Consider the following 21,050-nt stretch of genomic DNA (forward strand, 5'->3'; position numbering starts at 1 on the left):
TTAAACTCCATGATAAGAGGGTGCGTGATATGTTAAGTGTGTGAGGCTGGCTGGGGGACGTATTTCAGTAAAATGGTGCCGAATGGTTTTCACTGGAGATTTGTTATCGATACACAGTGATTTGCCGGTTGTCAGAACGGACGTCGTTGATAAGAAAGGAAGCCAAACTAGCGGACGGCAACAAATGTGGGAAACGTGGGGGGGCAGGTACAGTCAGTGTGCGCATGCGGAGTTGCGATAAAAGCGAAAATCGTGTCTGAAGAAGCTCGTATGTGGAGAAGCTCGTATCTGTGGTCTTGTAGTCACTCCAAAAATAGACTTACAGCTGGAAAACTGGATGATGATTATGGAGGTCCGATGTAGGGAAACCACGCATGGTTGACAAGCGGGGAGGTTGCTGATCACAATTCTGGCTATTACCAGAGAACAAGTACGGGTTTTATCGTTCGGTGCGGACATGAGATGTCACTGAGTGTTTAATAACATTGGTAGCATTCGCTTGAACTCTGGGATGAGCTCTTTGCATTGAAACCCCACATCGCCTGCTTCGAAGGGTTTTGGATAATACAGTAGAGTAAGTAGTCTGTGCAACGGGATCTCAGCTTCCTTTATAGCACGAACCTAAGCTAAGTGAGCTTGAAAATGGCCATCATCATGTTTTGATGAGAAACTGTGATAGTTGCATGTTGGGGTGATCCAAATGTTCGGAAATACGTGCAGAGCATATGTTATCAGCGATGTTGTAGAGATGAGCTGTTACGAAGGCGAACAAAAGTACCACTAAATAGCGTATTGACTTTGAAAACTTGCCGATCCAAGCGGCACTATTCGGCGTACTCAATCTGAAAAATCGGACATTCAAGCACCACAATTTAGCTAACCTCTCGCATTCTTAACCCGGTGTTTTCTATCGGGCTCAAACCCTGAGACAGATAATCCCACGACAACTAGCCCTTTTTCCACCCGTTCACCGTCGTAGGTCATTGTCCTGTTTCACTCCTCAATCCCGCGTAAAGCCTCACTCAAGATGAGTTGTGCCTTTGCGAGTTGTCAGTGACAGTATACATGACTTCAACAGACATTAATATAATGACTGTGCTGTCTTTCATAAAGCTATGATCGTACTCTCTTTCTGCTGACATTTACTGCCTTTAAGCTAGGCAATTGAATATGTTAATGAACTTTAACGGGAACGAAAGACGCCGTAGTTGTGGTATAAGATGCCGAATCTTGGTTAAAGGTATAAAATGTCTCTAGATACTGACGCTAATAACAATTGAAAGAGACAATAGCGTAAATGTGTTTCACGAACCATTGAAAAACGGTACAATATCAACCCTAAATTGTACTTCTTAGGTGAGGTAACGCCTGCTCTTTGAAGCCAGCGGCGAATCATCAGCGCAACGATGACTCTTGTGCAAGTTTCAAGTAAGAGAAATACACCAAGTAAGCCACAGAAGAACTAACCTTGTGCATGCGTATACCGGTAAAGCATTTAATCTTGCGGTAAATATTTTGTTTTTTCACCGGATTATCGACGTATGACAGCCAGAAGTTCCAGATTGCAAGATCTACAAAAGATGTCATTTACACCGCTCACTGACCAGCTCTAGAAGAGCTTGAAACTTATATAAAAGCGCTTCAAAGAGACAATTGCTATTGAACCATCCAACAGTCCTTCTTAATTCTATTTCCAGGACCATCAAGACCTTTTTACTCTTAAAATCGCTATCTGGATGAACTGTCGTATTTACATGGCATTTGTTCACTTAAATTATTAGCTTTTGCGTATAACTTGGAAGAATCGCTCGAGAAAGTTCTCAAAGGACTATCAGGAGACCAGTTTGTAGCAATTCTACCATGGGAGGCCAGCACTACGATGACGTACGGGAACGTTCTAAACCCAATGGTCAGGGAGCACTCATTCCTGGTGTATCAGACGCTAGAGAACTAAATGGCGGTGATGAACAGCACGATGCAGAAACAGAGTCGGAGCATGAACCTCAGCAGAACGATGGGTATCCTGATGAAGCTGATCATGACGCTGAGGCACATTTGAAGAATTTGAAATTCCAAGGAGTGCCCAATTCCGCTGTGAGACAGGATCCACAGGAACCAGAAAATGAAGGAATGAATGGCCAAACATCCAACAACTGGGTCAAAAAGATTAATCGTCAGGAACAGTTCTCTGAATGGCGCAAAGAGATGGGTCAGGCCTTTCGAAGGTTTTCCAAGCTAGCTGGTAGGCGAAGTTCACGGCCAGAATTGGCCAAAAACATAAGACCGTCGCATTCGCAAAATCAAAGTCCTGAAGATGAGTATACACAAAGTTTGGCCTCCGATCTGATAGATACGCTGATTGCTGGGTGTCCTGCAGCGCTTTTTGCTAGCTGTCTTTTTCTTCGCGACGAACACGGCGTGAGAAGGGCCCCTATGCTTCTAGCAATGTTAGGGGTAAAAGTGACACCATCAAGCGGGTCTGGCAAATCAGAAACCATTGTAAAAGAGCATAATCGTTCAGACCATAACAATCCAGATGCCCAGACTAGCAACCTTAGGTTTAAACTGGAACTTGAGTACGGAGTCGGCCACAATCGCATGAAATGGTCGGTTGTCAAATCCTATAAGGATCTGGTTTCGCTTCACGCCAAGCTGAAGTTAATGTCCTTTCAACAGAGCGCAATCAACAAATTTCACATTGATAACCATAATTTCAAGTACATGCACTTGCCCCATTTCCCTCGTTTCGATGATGCCGCCAAGGAGGCTAGCGGCTCAGTGGTCAGCTTCTCATCTCACGAAAGTTCGGCAAGCAGTTCAAATGAAGATCCTGTGAACAGGCTACCAAGTTCACAACGCAGCCATGAGTTTGAAATACGCAGGTTTCGCATGAGGCACCTGCAAGATCTTCTTGCTCAACAGGACGATACCTCGCATCCAATGCACGTAAGACTTGAGCGGTATTTGAAGCTATTGAATCTAGCACTCTGTCTGAGACCTCAATCCAACCGCCTCTTCCAGTTTTACGAACTATCACCCATCGGCAATTTACTCAGTTATGAGAACGGTTACCAGGGGAAACAAGGATATATGGTGGTGCGTTCTACGGCAAGTACACAAGGATGGAGAGTGTCTCATTTGAAGTTCCAAGATTTGCAGGCCATGATTGAAAGACATACCAACAAGTGGTTTCTTGTGAGGCACTCCTACATTCTCTACGTTTCCGATCTCCATTCGACCACGCCATTGGAGGTCTTTTTGGTAGACTCGAGCTTTCAGATTCGTGCGTCAGGAGAGGCTGGTATAGTGCCAGATGACTACAAGGACTTTGATCCCTTGGGGGAAGATACCAAAAAGCTGTCTACTAAACTGATGATAACTTTGGAAAATAGTGAACGGAAAATACAGATGCTGGTGAAATCTGAATTCCAACTCAAGTTGTGGGTGGCCTCCATTTCAAAAATGGCGCAATCTACAGTCTGGTCTCAGAAGAAAAGATTTGACAGTTTTGCACCTGTCAGAAAGAACTGCTTCTGCAAATATTTGGTAGACGGGCGAGACTATTTTTGGGCCTTGAGCGAAGCTCTCACTATGGCTCAGGATGTCATCTTCATACATGACTGGTGGCTCTCACCAGAACTCTATATGCGCAGGCCGATTGAAAATAATCAGGCGTTCCGTATCGATAGAATTCTAAAGGAAAGAGCAGAAAAAGGCGTCAAAATTTTTATTGTTGTTTACAGAAATGTTGGCAGCACTGTTGGAACTGATTCTTCCTGGACCAAGCACTCGATGTTGAACTTACATCCTAACATTCATTTGATCAGATCTCCCAATCAGTGGCTACAGAACACCTATTTTTGGGCTCATCACGAAAAATTCACAGTGATTGATCACAGCATTGCTTTTATGGGAGGGATAGATCTCTGCTATGGAAGATTCGATACACCAGAGCACGTCTTAAGAGACGATAACGCTGATTTCAAGCAACAAATTTTTCCTGGAAAGGATTATTCAAATGCTCGAGTTTGCGACTTCTATGATCTTGATAAACCCTTTGAGTCGATGTATGACAGAAATGCAATCCCTCGAATGCCCTGGCACGATGTGCATATGACGACCATTGGTCCTGTTGCTCGCGATATGTCTCGTCATTTTGTTCAGAGATGGAATTACCTCTTACGTCAAAAACGTCCCAGTAGACCAACGCCTTTACTGACACCACCGAGCGATTTTACAGAAGCTGAGATGGAAAATTCACCATTGTTTCAAAGTATAAAAGATCGATCGACCTGTGAAGTTCAAGTTTTGAGAAGTGCCGGTAAATGGTCTTTGGGCTTGAAAAAGACAGAGCACTCTATTCAGAATGCTTACTTGAAATTGATAGAGACATCCAAACATTTCATTTACATGGAAAACCAGTTCTTTGTCACAAGTTCTAGTTGGGATGGTGTAGTAGTCGAAAACAAAATCGGAGATGCTCTCGTGGATAGAATAATAAAAGCCAACAGCGAAGGTAGGGCTTGGAAAGCTTTTATCGTTATCCCGTTGATGCCTGGTTTTGATTCACCTGTCGATAAGCCTGAAGGATCAAGCGTGCGGGTTATCATGCAATGCCAATATCAATCTATCTCTCGAGGAGAATCTTCTATTTTCGCCAGGCTCAAAAAGCTTGATATTGATCCGTTGCAACATATTCAGTTTTTTTCTCTGAGGAAATGGTCTGCTTTAGGAAAGAACGATCGCCTCGTCACCGAGCAGCTTTATGTCCACGGCAAAGTTATGATTGTTGACGATAGGTCCTGCATTATAGGAAGTGCCAATGTCAACGAAAGGTCGATGCTAGGAAATAGAGATAGCGAAGTTGCCGCTCTGGTCAGAGACACTGACTTGGTAGAAACTAAAATGGGCGATGAGCCGTACTTGGCTGGAAGGTTTGCCTGGGAGCTAAGACAAAGGCTGATGCGAGAGCATTTAGGTTGCGACGTTGATCTTGTTGAGGTTGTAGAGAGAAAGTTTGGTAAGCTTGAACAGCTTGCAAGACTGAACTACAAAACACTGCACTTGCTGCAGGGCGGAGAACACAGCAAAGCGGCTAAGATCGAGTCCGCACTTATCGAATTAGGCTACAGAGAGGTTATGCTGACCGATGCGAGTGAATCGTGGAGACAGAAATACGGCTCGAAAGATAGGCAATTTGGACTCGATAGTCAAAACTATGAGGAAATTAACGATACTCCAAGCTTCGAACAAGCGGAGGAGGTCGAGAAAAAATCAGGGCTACCATGTGCGAAGCACGAACTTGACGGAATCCCGTCTTCTTTGAGTCACTATCACTCTTTCAACAATAGAGCTGGGGAGGCTAATTCGGGCATACGAGACAGAAAACCCATAAGCACGGACTCGCGGCTAGTAAACAATACAGTCCATGAAGCAGATGTCGACGGTCTTGGGCTTGATGAATGGAAAAAGGCCACACATAAGCTCAAACAGAACGTCACCGATAAATTACGTTCTTGGGCTGAAAAAGTGCTCTCCACGCAATTCGGTAGCACCAAAAGAAACAAAGGTACGGACTCATTTTTGCCCGATCGTGAAGATGTGGAAGACTACTTGAGTGACCCCAATGTCACCGTTTCTGAGAAATGGGATATGCTCAAACGTATATGCTACCTGCAGTATCTATCGCACAAGAGTGAACGGAGAAAACACGTAAAACAATCCGATCAGTCTGGAAGCTCCGCAGGTTCTGAGATCTCTGATTCTCCTGAGGTGAGCTCCGTTGGATCTCCAGAGAGCCATATAAGCGCCGTGCAAGATCACGAATTAGACGACGAGATCATCAACGACATGCTAGCCCAGCTTTTACCTCCTATCGGGAACCACGGGCCGCGCAAACAAAGTTTTTTGAGACTTAAGTTCATCGACCCCTACACGTTTGAGGATCCGCTGTGTGATGCATTCTACGAGGACATGTGGTTCGCAGTAGCCCTGCGTAACACGATGCTGTTTCGCCTGGTATTTCATTGCCAGCCTGACAACTCAGTACAGACGTGGCGCGACTACAAAGACTTTAATCGTCTGCACGAAGAGTTTGACCGCGGTCAGGACGCAGTCATCAATCTCGAGAGAGGCGAACCGCCTCACAACCAATCGCATGGAAACGATGAGGGATCTTCATCTACAAGAACTGCCGAAAATGACACGAGGGGCCCAGCACCTCCCGTTAATTCTCATCAGGCTTCTAACAGTAATTACAAGGTTCGTTCGCGTGCGTTGAAAATGAAGTTGTCGAGCAGTGTGCTGTATGGAGCCAACCAGCGTATTTTTGACAAATACACGGCTCAGCGGATTCTGGAAAGAATCCACGGCCATCTAGTCATTTTTCCCACCGACTGGCTTGCTCGGGAAGTCGAGTCGAAGAATTGGTTCTACAGCACAGACAGGCTACCGCCAATTGACATCTACGATTAAACAATGACATGGTAAAAATATTTTCAGGACGAACTTGAGAAAAAAACACAATCTTCGCAAAAGTAGGACTTGAGTGTACGGAGTCCACTGCAATATCCTAAAAATCTAACTCAGTGCCCAAAGAAATTACTAAATCGGTGCATCGCAAGCTGTTTTGTGTTGCTCAAGAGCTGCAAAGAGCTTAATACTTGCTCTAATCAACTAAAGAGCCGTGCAAACAACACAAATCTGGTGTCTTATAAGTTAAGGCTCGTTTGATACGCATTAGACCAACGCATTCGTAGCGATGTGTCAAGTCATTTGTTACTAAGCCGTTTTCTCTGATATGGTGATGAACTGTTGACCATAATTCTCTAATCTGATATGATAAGATAAGGTCAAATTAGACTGAAATTGATCGAAGTTGATCAATAAAATCAAAGTTGCTTGGAAAATAAGTCAAGGGTGGCCCGTTTAAAAGTGGTAAAGGGTCGTTTCAAGAGTTCAGAGAGCGGGCAACTCTCTGGAATCTTAAACGGATTCCTGACCAGAAAATTGATGGAAATATTCGCAATTGAATTTGTGTCAGCTAAACTGATTGTTAGGAGCCGTTAAGCTGCATTGTCAGGGGATTTGAAAAGGTCCAAAGGCATCATGAGAGGTCGTTCGTCATACCGGGGCTCTAACCACACTTCTGACGGCAATGGTGGCGATTCAAGTGAGCTTTCAGCAATGTTCAGTGGAGATAATCATCACAAGCAAAGACGAGTACCTCTACAACGTACTACCTCACTCAAACTCCCAAACAAACAGCTTTACACTGTAAAGGAGAATAGTCATGAGGAGCCAGCTATTCCTAGCACAAATGTTTCTTATCACGCGTCAAAGTTGATGGCTAATCGTCAGCGTAGCTCGGCAGCCAGCTTGCTCTACACAAATGTGAAAAACAAGCGCAACAGCAGCAACTTCTCTTTGAAGGATATGAGGAACAACTCTGCTGCGTCTAGTAGCCACGGCTCGGATTCTAGCAGCTCACGCCCAGCGTTAAACGTTGTTATACAAGATTCAAAAAATAACACCACAGATGCACTACCACCGTCAACCACCACCAACCATAACCCCCTCAATCATTATCGATTTGTTCGCAACATGGCTACCAGACCTAAAAGCACCGGCACGGCCTATTTGCCGGCGGACGATACGGAATCTATTACTTCTCTGAACGTAGAACTTCGACCACGGTTCGACAAAAATAATGCAAATGCGCTAGCATCGCAGGGTTCAGCACAGTTGCTTAATCTCGTACAGACTAAATCAAGTGATCATCTCTCGCAGGTCGGGAAAGACGCCACGCTGGAAGATGCCGAAACAATTGGCGACTTCAATGGTACGTCGTTTGATAAAGAGGTAACGGGCGAGAATGCTTTCTTAGAGACACAAATTGAGAATGCAATGAGCGAAGAACTTTTCTCAAAAGACTATGTTTTCGATAATTGCTTTGATGATATTATACAAGAAGCAACGGCAGCTGGAAACGATAAACTCCGCAGCGTAGCGAGCTCTAACCAATCACCCCTTACGCGAGTACCGGCTAGAAAACTTTCCAAGACGGATTCTGCGACACTAAAGAACTTTCAGAACGATTTGTCAAGTAGATCAAGTGCAGGATCGCAGGATACAGCTTATACATCCCGTTTGCAAATGAAAATGGAAACTATGAAAAATCGATTTGATAGCTTTGCGACGAACAATGAATCTCTGTATACATCTGGCAATTCTACTGCAAATCTACGAACGAATTCCGGATCTCATGAAAGTGAAAAGTCAATCCTTCTAACTGTGCCGAACGTCTCGAAGTCTATGATAGATATTTATCGCGAAAAAAACGATGCAGCGGTCGCAGGCGACCCTACGGTCCAGTTTTCGAGGTTTTGGTTCCATCATGACTTGAGTTCGAAGCTTTTGACAGAAGAACGAAGCAATCAACTGAGGACGATCGAGCGGTTTTCATCCTCTGGGGCAGCGGGCGAAAAAGTGTTGACCTCGAGACTAAAATTTCTATCTCGAGAAGGATATCTCATGGCTGTCAGCGACGATAAAAAAGCACAACTAATTCGTCGGAAAGAGACGAATGCCAAGCCGCCTGTGTTACGAGCTGTTAATGAACCGGAGAACTCTAGGTTTGAACAACTTTTTTTCAGCACTAGAAACAATCTTTCATCCGCAAAAAACGCTGATAGTGGGCTTGATCCCGAAACGGTGTATCTGAGGGAACAAGTTGTGTTTGGAAAAATGATTTTCGATAAAATCTGGCGCGAGGCCGAGCAGAACGAACATAGGCAACTCAGCCATTCCATTTTTAATGCCCAGACGCCAAAAAGTGAAACTTCACCAACAACAAAAGTTTATGAGCAGATGGTACCGTCCCATTCTGATCAAGTTTCCAATGCTCACATGCCTTTGGGAGCACCCCCAGAACTAATTCGACAAGCGAGTCATTGAGACTAGATTTTTCATAGGGGTTACAAAACCACCGGAATTCGAGGAGCCTCACAATGCATAATGATGTTCGTTTCAAGCCTCGATGCTAATACATCCAGTAATAATCTTAATGATAAGTTCGAATGCCAATCATAATGGCTTGTAAAAAAAAAAATCCAAGCTGGTCCGCAGCAGGCAAACAAATCAAAAAGACAAGGCTCCGGCACGATAACTTTCAACCAAAAATATCAAGACGTTTGCACAATGAACTGCCATTCCCTTAATCGACGGCGTTCCTGTGCACTTTTTGTCAGGTTCTCAAAATTGCTTTTTTCGAGGACGGAGAATCGGGGGGCACCCCAAACTGCACACTTCAAAATGTTCCCATTATTGCTACAAATTCATTGAATCGATTGATCATCACATCCCTTCGGTGTCTTGTTTGTCTCAATGACACACATCTTGTCAATTATCAACTCTCTTCTCTAGTTATCACTACATACGGGTTTCGAATTCTCATCTCATCTCAGATCTGTCATCAATAATGACGTCGACTCGACGGACGAAGCACATTCTGCTCGAAAACTCACAAGTAGGACCCTTGCCAAAGGGGTAGTAGATGTTTTAAGCACAAGAACTGAGTAGATTCTTAGTGCCAAACTTCAATTGCATTTAATCCATTCATTTTTTGGACTGGTGCCAGTGATTCAGCTGGCCTGTATGGTGCGAACTGAAAAGTACCGGAAATCTATTACTGCGAGTGTTGAGATAGAGCATGGCCCTTTTGGATTGTCGAACATAAACATCAAATTGGGTAATTCGAGCGTGGTGGGACTTGGCGCCTGTACTTCTCGAGTTAATGGACTTTCGTGGGGTCTGCTGCACTACAACCATGAGTCAGACCTGAGTCCAACAAAATTCAAACTTTACTGTGTTCTGCTTGAAAACTCGAAATTTAGGATCGATTTCGTCGAGCTCGCATTGCATTCGATCGATGAGCAGGTCGTGCCGTGGGAAGGTGCCGAACCGGAAGATTCAGATTACGAGGTCCCCAAATTGGTGTTTGAAGGTTCTCGTCCAGGAAGCGAAGATTGCGAAATCGCACCATTCGTAGGAGCATTGATTTTCGAGTGAGGTGGAAAGTGTTTTCTCGTAATTTTTAGTTTTTTCTGTATGTTTCGTGTTCAAATGCAAGGACGAAGAAACCTTGTCTGGTTCATCTTGAAGTTTATCAATAGGTGCGGAAGCTGAAGAGCCCCGACAAATCTATTCCTATTATGCTCACCAAATACAATCCAGCGAAGAATATCGTAGGAAGCAGAATGAAGTTGACGTTTTTCAGAATTGGCAATTGGCTGTATCCATAGAACGAGAGCACGAAGTACTGGCCGAAAGCGACGCAATACAATGTGTTGCCGATGAAAAGGCCAATCCAGCGATGTAATTTGATAACTGGAAGAAGCACAAACTGCACCAAGTACAGCAAACACCAAACCACCAGAAAAGCGTTGCAATGTACGTCAAAACAGTAAGCCCACTCGACACGCGAGTTTTGTGCGGATCTAAACTTGAAAAAACTCCGGTTCAATATCAACCAGAACAATGTAGCTACCGCAAAACCAAATGCAAAGAAATCCACCAGTATCATGTTGAGCATCATCTTAAGAAACCCTAGGAACGAGTGGCCGTAGACAATTGACCATACCAACGAGCTGGCTAACAAAAGTCCGATTTGCAATATGAAAAAAGAAGGATCATCCCGCGACCACCGATTCCGGGTTTGCCTCTGATAGTAAAACGTTCGATGTGCTTTTCGAGGCCTATACACGAGATTTACCATTTCCCATATTGCAGATTCAAAGTCAAGGTTTTTATGCGATTTAAACAGTCTTTTGAGAACCTTGGGCAGCTCAGGCTTGTTGTAACTATAATGTAGATCTTGCGAAGTAACTGGTAATTCCGACATGTTATAATCGGGATACTTTAGCGACCTTTACTCTGCTTTTTGAGTCGAGAAGAGGTGAATGATCTTCAATCATCAAGTGCATTTTAATATTCTTGCAACGTACGTCTAAATACGAATCATTTCAGCTTGGAAAATAAAGCCAAAGAGGCGAGTAGAAGAACGTTGTGATTTGACTTGGAATGTCCTGTGACAATTACAAGTAGTTAGATATTACTTCTTTAGATCTATTTGAAATTTCGTTTTCTTTTTATTTTGTTTTGTTTTGTTGGGTGCCTTGGATTCATCTCAGTCCAAGTATCTATCAAAAGGTTCGCCTAAGACATTTTCAACAACCTTGACCAATCCGGACCGAACTTCGTATTCTACTTCTTCGTCGTCGTCTTCAAGCAATTCTGCAATTATTGGCACCAGTTGCGGTAAAAACGAGAGCCAGGCCTCTCCAACCTTCGAATAGATAGTTTTGACAGTCTTAACGGCCCACAGCTTCTCGGAACTCGAGCGATTGGACTTCATGTGCGAAATCAACATCACATTCATGGCCTTGTTGTGTTCATCTGCACCTGCATTGTTCATGGCCAGGGAGCTGATGGCCTTGACTAGGTAGCGGCCCACTGGCTGCTCAATATTGACCAATTGAGCTATCAGAGACTCCGAGATCAGCTCAAATCTCGACGTGGACTTCCAATATTCTTCCCTGTCGTATTTAAAGCACGAGGTAAGCGAGTGAAGAACCAAACGACGTAAGCCAGCGTCTGAGATATCGCCCTTACTGAACGACTTTAATAGCCCAACTGTAGGGTCCAAAAGGTATGTGAAATAAGGGGTGATAATGGCTTTCAAGTGCTCCTGTAATCTACCGAAGAACTTGAAGAAAGCCGACAACCGTTGTGTTTGGCTAATCCCACCATTGCTGACGCCCTCTCCATCAAACGCCCATCTTACCATAAGCGCGAAAAGCGGTCTAAAAACCTTATCGTTCAGCTTCAAAACATATGCGTTCGCTATATTGTGAACTGAAGCCTCGATACGGCTGATAGTGTTATGATCAAGCTTGCTAGTCGCTCTAAACTCAAATAAAGCCAAAAGCAGCTTGAAAAATACAGGTGACTCAGATGTGGCGGATTTCTTGTCAATTGTGTCCACAGTAGACTCGAGAGCGGTCAAAAACAGAGAAAGAGCGGTTGCATCGCTGGTTTTGTTTACATCGGAGAACCAAACTTTGCTGAGAGCCCTCATAACTTCTTTTAGTTCGATATGCTCGACAACCAATGCGATAACGGACAAACGAACAGAGTTTTCAACTTCATTCGAGAAAAATACTACTCTCAATACGTCCACCAAGTTCGATAATAGGAATGCAGGGATTCTTTTGACCATCGATGCAAAAATCAGAATAATGGCTAATTGTAATTGCTCCTTAACGTCTGCCTCACTACTTTCCAGCTCTTTAAAAATCTGCAACGCGGGTACAACAATTTTGGGATAAAATGCTATCGCTTTGACGCCTAGCGCCTGAATACCACTTGTCAAGACAGCTAGCGAGGAAACTTCGATTTCCATTTTATGAGATAGAAGTAGCTCACTGGAAATTTTCATACCTCTTATAATGAGCCCAGCGTCTATTCTATCCCCGTATTTACCAACCAAAGACTCGATGGTATTGAGAGATACTTGAACAATGCCATCGTTCTTTGAGTCTTCATCAATGATCGTGCAGAGAGTCTCGATGACCTGGTTAGCGAAAACCACGGACTCACCAGGTTCTAGTCTGAACTTTGATGCTAAGACCAGAATTAGATGATTTCTGATAGTGTCATCAGAGCCATCGGTGGCAAGAAGGGGTAGAGTAGCAGACGTAAAATCTTTGATTGGCAAAAGATCAAGCACATGTCCCAATATTCGGAATAAGAGTTCGCGGATGTTGTCCCGCATTTCAGAAGCCTCGCCTCTGGGCACAAGCTCTTGGTTTTCGAAAGGAACATCTGCAATCGTAGCAGAAGCATTCAGCAAATTCAAAGTTGTTTTCAAAACAGCACCAAAATTAGATTTGACCTCATCCTGAAGATGTTTGTCATTCGAGCTATCCCATAGAGCCCCCATTATCTTCAATTTTAAGTTGTCTGAACTTTGGTAGTCTGCTTCATCTTCAACAATAATATTGTCGACGAATTGAAGACCATTTTTTTTAAGAGCCAAAATTTCTACTTCAGAAGAGTTCAAAATCCCATTGGAGAACAGTGTCTTAGAAAAATGTTGCGATTTTTCTTCCTCGGACCAGTTCTCCGACAATGAGCTTAGCAGGAGTAGCAGCTTGTGAACTCCTGTCAATTGATTCAAAACCGAAAACTTCGTTAAAAAGGTTTTGGTAAATTCCAAAACACTTTTACTCTCAGATATCTTATATTTTTGAACCAGAGAGGAGTACTGCTGGGCGATCAGAAACAAAAATGGTCCAAGAGCGTCGGTCGCACCAAGAGTCTTCACAAAAGTTGTGAAAAGCTTAACACGTCTATGCCTTGGGACATGGCTAAATGCGGTGGCAAAGCTGATGAGTAGAAATTCTATTTCTTCAGCTTTGTTGCTTCCTGACTTCGATTGCAACAGAGCTGGTACCACAAGTTGAATAGTTCTTTCAACAACGTAGCTTGAGTATTCGTCATCCTGTCGGATGGTCTTGGCGCCCATGAATATGAAAATTGGCATCACTGAATGTAGAACTATTTCGGGACTTAGTTTGGCCAGTTCTCCAATTACTAACAAGAGCTTGTTTTGTACTTGAGGAGAAGTAGAGGACGTGATGGCCGATACAACGACGTCAGCCCTTAGGGACCGCAACTGTGATTTTTTATCAAGTGATAAAGAAGAGATGATCGATAGCATACAAGATGACAAGGTTTCTTGTGCGTAAAGTACAGGGAGGCCGCCGTCTTGGCCAAGAGTTTCTAGGTCAGAAAGTGCGTTGAACAAAGCTGACAATAACTGCTCTGATCCGATGGGTTTAATGTGATCCAATGCTTCCAGAGTGACAGTAAGCTTACGCAAATGGAGTTCTGCAATTTGGGAGACCTCTTCTCTCTGTAAAGCAGCCTTACTTGCAGACGATCTCCGTCTTCTCTTCTTCATTATATCGCTCATATCCTCTTCATTTGCGTTTATGCGGTATTGTGAGAATAATGAGACAAATATTTCAGAGTTTAGAGGTAGAGACTGCAAAAACTCAACAGAATCGTAAGATAGCTCCCTCTCGGCTGTCAAGTCTACCACATCTTTGACAAGCTGTTGTTGATGGATTATTTTGAGGTTTGAGAAAATTTCTGTTATGCGGCGAGAAACCAACGTCGCCAGCTGTTCGAATTCACATTTCAAGCAATCTTCAGCAAAGCGGATGATTTTGGTATTCTTCTCCTTTTCAGAAATGATTGAGACGATTGACTTTTCAAAATCCTCAAAATTGGTCTTGTTGTTGCTGCACTTCTTCTCCCACTGACCTCTTTTTTCAAGATAGTTGCCGAGGTTGTTCTCAAACAGTGCTGAATAAGTTGAATTATAAGATTTGTAGCCAGTGATGAATCGGATGAATATCGTCTTGGCATGTGGTAGTGGCATATAATTGGCCTGATTGGCCCAAAAAATGGTGAAAACCTTTTCTAACTTTTTCGGCACGACCAGATTTTTGATATTGTGGTTTTCTATCGTGTAATCCTCTAGGAATTTGATTATCCAAGACTCGGCGTCTTTTGGACTGATCATGGGGATATCAACATCGCCGTACAGCTTATTGGAGAGGAAATATTGCTTAGTGAAAGGTCTTTTAGCAATCTGATGCAATATCCGCTTTACTGCGTTCCTTACGTTTTTGGAAGTATCATGTAAGGCTGCGATGAGAATTGGAACCAAACTAAACAAGTTGGAATCTTGACCAATCTGATGAATAGACTTAGAGAGGTTGGATAGAGACTCTAGTCGAAGAGCTACTGGAGCTGCTGGTGAAATGATGACCCTCAACAGAAAAGTAAGTCTGCCTTCAACAGTGGTGAAGAAAGAAGACAGAAACAGTCCCGCTTTGAAGCCTTTTGAAACTGCTTCTACATAGAGCGAAAGTAGTTTTGAAAATTTCTCATCTTCCTCAATTATGACTGATGTGACTTTTGTTATGATGTAGCTCGAATTTCTACTCAAAAATTCTTTGAAGGGTTCAACAGGTGAAATGGTACCCAGAACTTTGGAAGACTCGAGTTCTTTGAGAGGACCATCCACGCTGCCCTCTTTCAATTTGAATAGGGAAGTTGTTAGTCTCAATTCAAATATTTCTGGATCCAAGTTTAGCGAATGCAAGCATTTAATCACTCGATCTTCATCGAGAGCAACGAAATATTCAAATACGTCTACCAGTAGCCTTTTATCATCAAAAACTTCAGACAAATGTATCAAATCGAGAATTATCAACCTACTCTCAAAAGCTTCTAACTGAACTACTTTGAAAAGAGATATCAGAGAGTTGAGCTTTGGATGGTCGTATCTCAAGACCGATCTGACATAAGAGGTCAAAAACTTGTCTATCATGAGTTTGTCGGCATCAAGGAGGTGTCTAATCAACGATTCAAGGCTGAACTTTGAGTCGAAAAGCTTGTATAAGCTCACTGGCATCTGGTCAACATTTCCATGGCCCTTCAAAGTCTGAAAAAGCTTTCCGATCGAAATAAAAGCGGATCTTTTGGCTTTCTCATCCACCAAATTAGCCAAAATTGTTTCTACTGCTGCGAGAACAATCTCCTTTTTCAAAGGCAATGCAGTGCCAAATACCACCAAGATGGTATTGGCAGCTATCTGGCAATCTGCTAAATCTGAAGCTAAAAGCTTTGCACAAATCTCCAATACTGTGGGTACTAATGCATTCAATGCGTCCAAATCGTTAGACCTGAAGGCAATAAGGTTGATGAAAGAGCAGCTTGTAAATAGTAGCTGGTTGGTGTAAGCCATTTTTTGTTCTATCACTTTACTCAAATACTGTGTGTACACCTTCAAGAAATCTGAGTCGCTGAAAAGCTTGATAATCGTGAGACTCGATGGCGCGCGATCTGTCCTTACAAAATTGCTCAGTGCGTTAAACAGAGGTGGCAATTTGACAATGTTGAGGATACGCTTGAAAACCGGTGTTTGGTAATAGTCCATCGTTGAGAGCAAAAGACACTCTGCGTTGTGAATGTGAATTTGAAAACGACGCACGAGCCACTCCGTGGCATGCAAAGTTGGCGACAGGTGCCATTTAGACGACGCTAATATCAAGTACAAGTTCACGGCGTGATCCAAATCGAGGTTCTGATCTTTAGTTTGCACATTTCTGTCAATGCTGGCAGATGATGTACCAAAAAGAGATCTCTGGAACACGGAAAATCTAGAATCCACCTCAATCAGTTCCTCTAGAGAACTGATGGCATTTTCGTAGATAAAATCAAAGTCCTGTGTAGCTGCAGTGTTTGGATTATATATTAACGAGGCAGAGTGGAGCTTCTGCCTTTTTTTTCGATCAAACGCTACTGTAGCGTTGTTGGCCGCTATCTGGCCTAACTGATCTCTCAAAGACATCTTACGCCAATGCTTTCCTGACTTTGAAGCTGTTCGTGGGAGCGTTGTCTCTAAGAAGCGATGCTCATCGCCAGAAAATTTTTTGAAGTAGATCAATTATTTAACCAAGCGACTAGATAAATGACTAGATGAACCCTCGAGGACAGGATAGAAGACGCACGTCGGATGTTTATAGATATATATCTAGCAATAGCGTGCTAAGCTTAGCTCCATGAATCGTAGCGCCGCGGTTTTCCAAAAGCCTTGGTTAGCTTAAGTTTGCTTTTTATTCCAGGTATTTGATGTTATTCTGTACAGAGCTTGAAAAGCTCTATATCCTTTACCGAGCCAAGCTGTATAAAAACACTCGGCTCATGTATGCTATGCAAAGTGTAGAACGCAATGAGTTTCTTTAGCGCAATTAGGTGTACCTTAGAAGCTTTCTGCGCTCAAAGGGTGAAAAGAGAAGTGGACTTTTTGCCAAATGGGTATACGAAAAGTGTGGAGGCAAATAATCCCACAGAAATACCAATGGAAACCTGAATCATGGTTACACCAAACGACATGGACCCGGAGATGTCGTTTACGGCAGCAGCATTTTCTGCGCTATTAGTGCTGTTAGTGATGGCATTTGCACTCTGAACACCAGCGAGCAACGAACTCTGAGACGCTACGCCGGAGGGCACTTGAACGAAAATACCTGGCAGCATGGCAGAGACAGCCAGTCCTTTCCAGATTCTCGAGTACAGGTTACCTAAAACACCGATGACGAAAGCACTAATCGAAGAATTGAACTCGGTTGAGTTCTTGAAATGTAATCCACAACCCCAGGTAACGGCGTAACCGGCGCACGATATGAATGTCATGACTGGTAGCTGGGACCATCTGGCCTGGTTGATTAGGGCCAGACCAATCGAAAATGCAGGTACAAACAGGATTTTGAATTCCGTTGGCACGTGTGGATTTTGACAAACTGTGTCATTCGTAGCGTCGTGGTAGAGCCATCCGAACAAAGCTGCACCCAGTGTGATACCGAAACCCAAAAACAGGGAGTAGATGATGGCGTAAAACATTCTCACGGATCCAGCGACCAAGTTTCTACTTTGTAATTCCAGCGAACCACTCAAAATGATGAAACCAGGTAAAATTAACGCTAGGGACCCCTGGACGGTAGACCCGAAACAAATGTTTATGTGTTTCGTTTTTGGAATAGATCCCAGTGCTCTTCCACAGAAACTGACGACAATCGAGGCCGTGACTTCGAACACGTTTGAGTATAAGCTCGAGCGTTGGGAGACGATAAACTGCAAGCACCCGACACAGCAACCGATGACGAAAGACGTGGCCATATTAATCCAGTCCCCACCGAATGCGAAGGGCGTAACCATAGATGAGCAAAATCCATACAAGAAGACGCAAGCCCAGGGTGGGTACAAGTTTTTCTCCTTCAGAATCCGGTCGATGGCCATGTTGGCTTCTTCAGCGCTCATTAAATCATGGACAACTTGTTTGTAGATGGCATGGACTTGATGTAGCTTCCACAAGTTCAAACCCTGAGCGCATCTGACAAGCTGGACTTCGGATGTTCTGGTAGTGGCGTCACCAAACGAAACCACCATACACCCTGGGACATACAAAAACTGGCCGTCGATTTCCAACACTCGAGAAGTCATGACCATATATTCTTCCAATCGATGAGTTGGAGCACCGTAAAGCATTAACGCTTTGCACAACCGCAAGATGAATCTTTGTCTTTGGAGTAAAGCAGCGATGTGTACAGTAATCTTAGCTTCAGCATTTTGCTTACGACGCAATTTGTTGGCCTGTTTAGCAACCTGTTTGAAGTTCTTTGCCTTGGGCCTAGTTGCTTTGAAATTTGGCAGTTTACCATTGTTGGGAAGGTTTTCTGAACTTAACAGGTTGGAAGCCTTGCCTTTGATGCCGGAAAAGGAGGGCGTATTGAAAGAGATTTTCTTTCCTTTCTTGTTGGGTTGTCCGGGGTCAACCTCTGTCATTCCTGTGAGCGGGAGAGAATCGTTGTCGTAAAAGTCGACCGACTCAGGAGTGGTGTCAAGCGAGACTTGAGAGCGAGACGCGAACTCGTCTTCGTTCTGATACAATTTAAGTAAAGATCCCAACACACCCCCGCGAACCCGGTCTGGTGGAGCTATGTAGGAGTTGTCTTCCATCAGGGGATTGAATCCGTCGGGGTCGTCATCAAAATCGTCATAATGGCCCACTCGGTTGGCGAAAAAGGAATCTTTCCCTGAGGTTACCATGGTTTCGCCGTCCGATGGGTTGTTCATTGGAACTTCGAGGTTAGCACTCCCATTTCCTTGAGCACCAAGTTTTGGAGCGTTTGGATCCTGTAATGCAGCGGCGCCGTGTTGTTGAAGAATTTGTTGAGCCGCTTCACTCACGTCTACACCATCTACCGGTTCTTCCAAATTTTCCTGACCTGCCACATGCTCATTATCGTGACTAGATCTTTGTGTGCCAGACCTTACAAGCCCTGGTGTCATACCACCGCCTGTATACTGCAAAAACTTGTTTAGAAAACCGCCCTGATCATCGTCCTCATTTTCTTCCTTTAGAGAACGCATGCCGCTGGGTCTCGAATCATGGGAGGAGCGGCGTGTAGAGGACCTACGAGAAGAAGATCTTCTCCTGAAAAACCGTTTGAAGTTGTCGACCTTGTCTTCGTCGGAGGAACCTTTGTCGTCGTCGTTGTTGCCTTTGTCCCCTTCACCGTGCAAAACAGGGTTGTTGAACGGGTTTTGCGATTCTGTGGTGGCGACCTGCGTGGGGGAACTTTTATCTGAGTCCTTGGGGTCTATTTTCTCGTCATCTGAGGACATGTAATGCAGCTGTTGTGGGTTGTAAGAATTCTGCTCATGGTAAGAGTGAGTTTCTGATGGGTTTCTGTCATTCGAGTGGATGTCCTTATTTGCTTCAAATTCTTGTTCCTCGCTTTCCTCGTCGTAATGGTCTGAGTTATTGCCACTGTTAGTCTGAATGGTGTCTATGGCGTCATCTTCGATGTCCTGACGTCTGTTTTGCTGCTGGGAGCTCAAACCACGGGCAAAAGAGGGCAGATTCCGCGATGCAGGACGTTCGTGTGGTGGACGGGTTTGACCACCGTTGCTATTGTTGTTGTCGTCATCTGAATCGGAATCAGAATTCGAGGCCGTGGATTGTCTTGCCGAACGGTTGCGGGACGAAGAGCGGGGTTTCAAAAATTGGAACCGTTCGCTTGAAGATTTTCTCGCTCCTGGTCTTGGACGTTGATCGGACATGACAGCTTAGTGTGGAAATTTATCAAAAACCTGTGTTTTTCGAGAAATAAGTGCTTTAGTTCACCAATCGCAATAGAAAAACTGCTCGAACAAGTTTCGAACGAAGAAAGTGAAATACTAAAGTGGGCTCGAACCCGTTGTCTTCTGTATCGAAAATTCAAGAGTTTCGATTTCCACTTAATTTCTGATGCAATTAAGAGTGATGCCAATCGAAACTGATATCACAGTGTATAAAAAAATGGAAACTCAAAAAAACAGCTTGAACTTTACCAGCTGAGCAGGGAGTAGATTTAGTTTGAGACACAAGTAAAGAGTTGCGTTTGTATTCAGGTAAATGGATCTTTGAAAATTAGCTGGATCAAAACCCTTGAACTTCGTTTTGTAGCTTTTCTTGTAGTATCAAACTTGTGTGTATATCAAGTGGAAGTGTTTATCAAGCCGAAGTGTATAACAAACCAGCCTGTATATCAAACCAACGTGTATATCAAGATGTAACCCACAAGTAAAGACCAACGCTTTTTTCAGACAAATGGATCTTCGACTTTTCAACTGGATCAAACCACTAGCACTGCGTTTTGTAGTATCACACCAGTTTCTATATCAAACCGATGTGTAATTCAAGATATTCTGCACACAAAGTGTAGACCACTGTATGTTTCGACGAGTGTTCTTGCTTATATATAGATCTATGTGTCCTTCTACCAGGATTGCTCACTGCTGCTCAAACGATAATGTAGAGAGCCAATCTCTTTTTAAATATAGCATTCGAAAACGCACATCCGTTACGTATGCAAGTACATGAGTACGCAAGTTTCACAGCTTTTGTTGCAATCCATCTCGAGCAGTATAAGAAAGAGTTTACTACGTCATCAAAACGCGAAAAATCATTGGCATTTGAAACGGTTATCACGACGGGAAACTATGGGCTAGACACGAAGTGATGCAGGCGTTGTGAGCGATGGAGGCGTTGCGAGCGATAAAATGCTGATTGCAGTCTCCGTAGATTTTGTTTCATCTAAATCATGTAGAGATATGGGTGGGAAACTTGTCTTTTTTGGGACGAGTGTAGCCTGTGTCAGTGTGAACAAAGTGATAAAGAGGAAATGGCTGAGGGTTAATTGAGCTCAGATGCGTATGTGGAAGGATGAAAGATTTGTTTGTACGGGTGTGTCGTCGAGTAAGAGACAATGAAGTTTGGAATGGATGTAGATACGTTAGATGACTCTGGTATAGATGAACCCCACTCGGGTATAGTGTCACAGTTACTAATCGAGAGCGTCAGCGGATAG

The 21,050-nt window shown here is 43.7% G+C and overlaps 6 protein-coding genes across 6 annotated transcripts, besides 2 other annotated features; 3 read left to right on the top strand and 3 right to left on the bottom strand.

Moving 5' to 3' along the window:
- Nucleotides 1–1,860: 1,860 nt before the first annotated feature.
- Nucleotides 1,861–6,474, top strand: SPO14 (LALA0S01e01860g1_1; the record flags this gene model as incomplete). The annotated part of the gene is made up of 1 exon (XM_022774172.1): nt 1,861–6,474. One exon carries the CDS (start codon nt 1,861–1,863, stop codon nt 6,472–6,474), a length of 4,614 nt encoding a protein of 1,537 aa, XP_022626295.1.
- Nucleotides 6,475–7,107: 633 nt separating this feature from the next.
- Nucleotides 7,108–8,955, top strand: LALA0_S01e01882g (LALA0S01e01882g1_1; the record flags this gene model as incomplete). The annotated part of the gene is made up of 1 exon (XM_022774173.1): nt 7,108–8,955. One exon carries the CDS (start codon nt 7,108–7,110, stop codon nt 8,953–8,955), a length of 1,848 nt encoding a protein of 615 aa, XP_022626296.1.
- A 699-nt stretch (nt 8,956–9,654) lies between these two features.
- Nucleotides 9,655–10,068, top strand: LALA0_S01e01904g (LALA0S01e01904g1_1; the record flags this gene model as incomplete). Its single annotated transcript, XM_022774174.1, has 1 exon — nt 9,655–10,068. One exon carries the CDS (start codon nt 9,655–9,657, stop codon nt 10,066–10,068), a length of 414 nt encoding a protein of 137 aa, XP_022626297.1.
- Nucleotides 10,069–10,165: 97 nt separating this feature from the next.
- Nucleotides 10,166–10,900, bottom strand: GMH1 (LALA0S01e01926g1_1; the record flags this gene model as incomplete). The annotated part of the gene is made up of 1 exon (XM_022774175.1): nt 10,166–10,900. One exon carries the CDS (start codon nt 10,898–10,900, stop codon nt 10,166–10,168), a length of 735 nt encoding a protein of 244 aa, XP_022626298.1.
- Nucleotides 10,901–11,185: 285 nt separating this feature from the next.
- On the bottom strand, nt 11,186–16,486 carry UTP10 (LALA0S01e01948g1_1; the record flags this gene model as incomplete). The annotated part of the gene is made up of 1 exon (XM_022774176.1): nt 11,186–16,486. One exon carries the CDS (start codon nt 16,484–16,486, stop codon nt 11,186–11,188), a length of 5,301 nt encoding a protein of 1,766 aa, XP_022626299.1.
- A 428-nt stretch (nt 16,487–16,914) lies between these two features.
- PRM10 (LALA0S01e01970g1_1) lies at nt 16,915–19,761 on the bottom strand (the record flags this gene model as incomplete). The annotated part of the gene is made up of 1 exon (XM_022774178.1): nt 16,915–19,761. The coding sequence occupies one exon, from the start codon at nt 19,759–19,761 to the stop codon at nt 16,915–16,917; it is 2,847 nt and encodes a 948-aa protein (XP_022626300.1).
- A 1,160-nt stretch (nt 19,762–20,921) lies between these two features.
- Nucleotides 20,922–20,940: a repeat region.
- Nucleotides 20,922–21,050: part of a mobile genetic element (non-autonomous copy of Rover hAT-like DNA transposon) that runs on past the window's edge.

The sequence above is a fragment of the Lachancea lanzarotensis genome, scaffold LALA0S01, assembly GCF_000938715.1.
Source record: "Lachancea lanzarotensis genome assembly LALA0, scaffold LALA0S01, whole genome shotgun sequence".
In the NCBI taxonomy this organism is placed as follows: domain Eukaryota; kingdom Fungi; phylum Ascomycota; class Saccharomycetes; order Saccharomycetales; family Saccharomycetaceae; genus Lachancea; species Lachancea lanzarotensis.